Source organism: Lontra canadensis, unplaced genomic scaffold (genome assembly GCF_010015895.1).
Source record: "Lontra canadensis isolate GAN:19392208 unplaced genomic scaffold, GSC_riverotter_1.0 scaffold34, whole genome shotgun sequence".
In the NCBI taxonomy this organism is placed as follows: domain Eukaryota; kingdom Metazoa; phylum Chordata; class Mammalia; order Carnivora; family Mustelidae; genus Lontra; species Lontra canadensis.
Genome location: NW_022631028.1, coordinates 8,601,541 through 8,607,540, shown reverse-complemented (window position 1 = coordinate 8,607,540; position 6,000 = coordinate 8,601,541). Strand labels below are relative to the sequence as shown.

The window sequence follows — 6,000 nt, the reverse complement described above, 5'->3', positions numbered from 1 at the left end:
GCCCCGCGGTCCGCGCGTCCGCCGGCCTCGCAGGCGGGGCGGAGAAAATGGCGATGCCCCCGGCCGCCGTGCCCCCCGCCCGGGCCCGGGAGCCGCCGGGGCCCCCCGCCGCCAACGCCGCCAACGCCGCGCCGCCGCTCGGCCTGCAGCAGCTGTCGGCGCTGCGGCCCGAGCCGGGAGAGGTCCCGCTGCACTCGCCCTGGACCTTCTGGCTCGACAGGTGAGGGGGCGCGGGGCCCGCCGCGTCCGGCCCCGGCCCCGCCGCCGCCGCCGAGCGCCCGCCCGGCCAGCGCCGCCGCTTTGTCTCGGCGCCGCCCGGGGCCGCCCGCGCGCGCAGGACTCGCGCAGAGCCGGCTCGGGAGCCCGGGGCCGGGCCGGGGCGAGCGAGCGTTTGGCGGCCTCGCCTCGGGCCGGGAGGGCACAGGCGCAGCCCGAAAGTTTCGGCAGCACTTTCCCCCTTTATTTCCCTCAAAGGAAGCGCGCCCGCGGGCGGCCGTGCTGGCCCGGCGCTGGGAGACGGGCCAGCCGGGGGTCGTCGGGTCCTCGCCGGAGAGTGGGGAGAGCGCTGCTGTCCTGGCGGCCCCGCGGGGCTCCTGGGGAGCTCGGGACCCGACCTCCGCTGTGACAGCGCTCGGAGAAGTGGGCCGGCCCCCTGGGAAGTGTGCTGGGGCGGCTGGATTACGGCCCAGCGGGGGCCTCCACTCCGCGCCCCCCCCCAAACTGCCACGGACACCTCTTGGCATTCTTTCTCAAACACTGGGCGGGTGTTTTCTTGACAATTTACTGTGCAGCCACATGCCTTCTAGACGCTGGGAATTCACTGGTGAGCGATACCTCACTTTGTCAGTAAAGTGGGGACGATTATAGCTTTCTCAGGGGACAGCTCAGGTGCCATCTCCTCAGAAACGCCTCCCTGAGGGCTGTATCTAAATTAGCACACCCCCATCTTGCATTCATGCTGTATTCCCCTGCTCTGTCTTGTTTTCCTGTTATGCCTAATGCTGCCACATAGTATTATGTATGAATCTCTTTATTTTCAGTCTGTCTCAGGGACAGGACTGTCCTGTCTCAGGACTTTTCAGAAAGTCCCTCAGTACTTTCCCCTTGGTTGAAAGTCAATGATCAGGGGCTCAGTTTTTGACATTTGCTATATCCCAGCACCTAGAACTGTGCCTGGCACATAGTAGGAGCACAAGAAAATTTTGATAAATGAATAAGTGCATGAATGCAAAGTCCTTCTTAGTATCCATTACCTGTGGGTGCGCAAAGAGGACACCTCAAGTTGTCCCAAAAGCTTATGGAAATTTTGATGACACTGCAGCTGTGGTTAAATGTTTGGAAGAAAGGTATATGACTGTTTTCTACAAAATTTACTTAATAGACCCAAATCTGGTCTTTAAAAGCCTCACATAAAGTTGCAAGATTTTTTAAAAGTGATAATCATCCTTTTAAGGAAGATAAGTTCATTCCTTTCTTCTTGTTGGAATTAGCACCCATCTATAAGAATCTAGAAGAACTGACACTTGGAGCGGCGGTCTCTTCCGGGGACCCGAAGAAGTTGGGGGTGGGGTAGATACAAAGAGTCTCGTCTGAAACATTTTCACTTTCATTATGGTATGTTAAGAAAGCATTTTACTGTCATAGTAGGAGTGGTTTTGGCTAACATGAGCAGAATGAAATCATGTGTCTTTGTTTTCAAAGGTGTGCTGTAACTATTGTTGCTACCTAATATCTGTTTTCAAGGCCTTAAACCTGGAGCCTCTGGTCTAATGTTCTAACATGTGGAGATTGTTGCCTAGTGGAAACAAGTATCAAGAGAGTTTCTTTTTAAAGGCTCAAAAATTAGTCTACCTGAAGGCACATCATTTTAAGAATGGTCCAAGATTTTAATGCCACATAACAACACACAACTTTTTAAGAATATCTGGTATCTTTCAGGATAAGAATACAGTAACTTCAATGAAGACACAAACTCCAGCTTTCCTCGTATGCATTTGGGTATTTTTGTTCTCTGAAAGCCAGCAATCCAACGAAATGTTATTGCCACATTGTCCACATTTGGAATAGAAATAATTACATTAATCTAGAAATTATAATTACTTCCAGCATTGCTCATTTGAATTCATTTTGCCTGATCAGTCGTCCCATAGCTTTTACTGAATGCTGTTTCCACTTCTCTGGGAGTCCATTACATTTATGTCAGCTGGCCCCGTTCCCTTGGGGTTATGAACACATTGTGTTCCAGAAGTTCTGTTTATAACTTTTTCCCCCTAGGGAAACAAGATTCTAGAGAGAGTAATAAGGCTCTCAGGAGAGCCCTCCAAGGAAGTCTCCCACCCCAACCCCTCCCCCCCCAGCATAGCTGGTGTCTGCCACCAAGGGCATCAGTTTTGAGTTCCACAGCATCCAGAAGCCTTCTCATCCCTAAAACTCTCCTTTGGCACCTACGTCTGTCCTGTCCTCCCTTTCAGTCTACTTTGTGACCAGAGACAAGTGATCTACCCCCACTAAGCCTCAGCTTCATTGTCTGTAAAATGAGGATATTCATAGGTTCTCTCTCCCAGGGGTTGTTCTGAGGATTAATGGATGAATATAAAACACCAACATGGGTGCCCAGCATAGAATAAGTGCTTAATTAATATTGATAAGTAACATTGTTACCTGGCTCGCACATTACCGCCACCCCCAACAGTCCCTGGAGCAGCTTGTCTGAACTTAGTGGTAGGAAGCCAGCAACCTGAACTCATTCCCTCGCTGGATCAAACGGAGAGCCCCTTAAGTCGAGTTACTTGCATTTTCGATAGCAAATTCCAGTAAGCCCTTATATGTTTGTGTGTGTGTGTGTGTGTGTATTATTTGGACTGTATGGCTTAGAATGCAAGCATTTGGGGTATGATTTTGATTGGGGATATAGAATGAAGAGTTTTCCTCCCCTTTTCTGGATATCGAAAACCTGTTCCTGTCTCAGTCTTGGAAGCTGCTCGTGGTTGCATGTCTCTGAGTGGTGACCCCCTTTCCTCAGTTTTATCCGCAGCACTCAGTCCTCAGGCCTCTGGTCCCCAGCCACACCAGCGACAGCGTTCAGTTACAAGGCGTTCAGTTCCCTTGGTGCGCTGGTGATTTCCCACAATTTTTATACTTGTGCATGCGTCTCCTCCTCTCTGTGTCCATATGGATGTCTAATACACATCCAAACTCAACACCTGTCAAACCACCTCTTCAGCTTCTCTCCCAAATTTGCCTTCTTCCATCTGTCCCATCTCAGATCATAGCAGTTCACAGTCACTCCTTCCTTCTGGTTGCTCAGCCTCCAGATCGTGGTGACCTCTGTGACACTCCCCTTCCTCTCCTTCCCCATTCCTTCTCCCGCTCTGGCACCCACCCTGCACAGAGGCTGTTGATTCTACCATGCAAGTGTGTCCAAAATCCAGTGCAGTCTCACCGCCTGCATCCTGGACCTGAGCCGCACGGCCTCTCCCACCTGGACCACTGCGGGAGTGTGCTCTCCCTGCTTCTCCCCTTGCCACCTACGGTCCCTTCCCATCACAGCAGCTGAAGTAATACCCAAGTTAAGCCCTGTCACTTCTCTGCTCTCCTTTTCACTCAGAACAAAAGCCAAAGTACTTACAACTGCCTGTGAGACTCTGCAGCATTTCCTGTCCCCGCCCCATGTGCCTTGCTCCCCCACCCCCCATGCCTGTTCCCCCTCCCCCTCTCCCTTCTGCCCTTCTAGCTCTTTCTCTGTCATCCCAAGCATGGGCCTTGACCACCAACAGTCCCTCCTGCCGGGAATGCTCTTCCTTCAGTCATCTGCTAGGACTGTGCTTTCTTCCCCTTCTGGTCTCTGCCCAGATGTCATCTTCTCACAAGGCCTGCCCTAACCACTGAGACAGAAATGGCACGCACATCCTGACACACACTCCCCGTGCCCCTGACCCCACTTATTTTCTCCATAGGATTCTGCGTCCGTCCGTCTTCTCTCACTGGAACGTCCACTTCACAGGGTTCTTTCTGCATCATTCTGCCCTCACCTCCTGGACCAGGCCGTGGCACAAAGTCACCCCACACTGAAGAGTTGGGGGCTGTGGAATTCTATTCCTAGTGACTTCCCCTTCTCCCATGGTGGTTCATCTTACTCCAAGTATCATTTGTAAGCCTGCATCCTTAGCCTGACCGCTCTCCTGAGCTCTGGACACCCTGTCTACCACGTGCCAGCTAGCAGTGACACCATCCAACACGTTTTTCAGAGATGGAATTTCCTTTGACCAAATCCTCTTCTCTCTTGAGTCCACTACTCCGTCTGGCTCTGTGCTTCAGAGGTTTGATCCCCTGTTGGAAAACCTGCTCCAAGCCCAACCCATCCCCTCCTCTCCCTGTGCCTGCTCCCTAGGCACCGCGCTCTCTGACCCCAGGTAGACTGGTCCTGCCTGCTCCTAAGCTCTTCCCTCCTCCTGGCATCCCTGCCCTCCCCCCACACACTCCCTACCCTACCCCCTCCTCCCCCACCAGCTGCCAGGGCTTAGCTTTCTGCCTTCTAACCTCCTCCTGGTCCTGTCATTCCAAAACTCCCTGCCTTTCTCCTCTGCCACAGCTGTGGATTGTGACTCTGTCTCCGGCCACCTAAGCAAGCATGCCTCTCTTGTGGGCTTGTGTGCTCCCGGCAGGTAGGGTTCTGGATCTCTACCCCTACTTTTACCAGAGCAGCTCTGAAGCTCTGATCGGTTTTGTTGTGGTGTTTGTTTTAGAAATGGGCCACTCTTAATTTGAAAAGAGCGCTCCCCGGCTTAGAAACAAAAACAAAACCTAAAACCCACAGCCTTCAGATCATGCTACAAACTTCTATATTGCTATTTTTAACTTGAAACTCACTTTTTTTTTTCTAAGCCTCATCCTCTATATGTCCCCAACTCCAAAATACCACTCAGTGTGTCCAGTCTCTGCTGACAGTGGACTTGTGGTCCTTTTCCTGCATAAGCCACGGACTTGCCAGCTGCTGAGCTTTGTCTCCTGATGTCCCTTGTGCGTGGGGTGCCTGTCTCCCCTTTGTCTACCTGGAAAGCTGTCGGGCATCCTTCAAGGCCTTGCAAAGATACTAAGTCTATAATTGCCCTTAAACAGCTTTTGGCCGAAGCAGGATCGAGCCCACCTCGTCTACACTCCTGCCGCACGTTTTTACAGGCCATATTTGTATTAAGGATCATTTGTGGGTCCCCTGTCCCTCCCTCTTGACCATGAGACTCGGACTGCCTCATGCCTGACTCCCCGGAGTAGACTTCATAGTACACACAGAAGGTGCTTAGAGAGTATTTGTGTTCTTGTGTCTTTAGTCACAAAGGTAGGCCAGACACATATGTCCCCCACCAACCCACCCCCTCAGGGTTCACCTCTGCCCAACCAGTGTTCCTCACTGTGTCATCTCTCACCACTCACATCTGAACCACCTGGCTGGGCCTCTTCAAATGCCAGCTCCCAGCCTTGCCCAGGACCCCGCTCTCTCAGACCTCAGGGGTGGACTGCACGTTTGGAGCAAGCGTCTTACGCATCACCCCTGGAGAACGACTGCTCTCTTTATCGATCAGGTCAGTGGAGCCTGTTAACTTGTCCATCGCTGCTCTTACTGCCAAGAATGCAAACACGACAACAGCGTGGTCCCGGGCCTCCCAGGAGGGATGTCTCTCATACCACATGTTTCCATGGCATCAGTGGAGTGTTCTGGGAGGTACCACGTTCCAGAGGGAGACCCCTTTCACGGTGTGATGCTTTCACATGCATCGCCATGGGGCGCTCCATAATAGTAAATCTGATATGGGGTGCCGGGCCAGGCTTGATAGAGAGGATCCCAAAACCATCCTCGTTCACAGTGCGGCCTGTTGGGACCAGGTGAGGGTAGAAGGCCGTGTAGAAGGATGTAGTTGACAGGGAAACACAGGTTGGCATCTGCATCTGTTTCCCCCATTTTTGCCTTTCTGAACCCACAGACTTTCTTATAGCCCAGGATTT

General features: G+C 52.3%; 1 protein-coding gene across 2 annotated transcripts in view; it reads left to right on the top strand.

The window, feature by feature from the left end:
• The window catches only part of EIF4E3 (eukaryotic translation initiation factor 4E family member 3), a 40,037-nt gene that overhangs the window by 3,446 nt on the left and 30,591 nt on the right, over window positions 1-6,000 (top strand). Inside the window, exon 1 of one of the 2 annotated variants that reach the window (XM_032867401.1) lies at window positions 7-220. The exons of the other annotated variant lie outside the window; for it this stretch is intronic. Within the exon in view, the coding sequence (XP_032723292.1) occupies window positions 48-220 (173 nt within the window). The 5' untranslated portion in view covers window positions 7-47. Of the gene's footprint in view, window positions 1-6; window positions 221-6,000 lie in introns of those variants that run through there. 2 annotated transcript variants of the gene reach the window in all.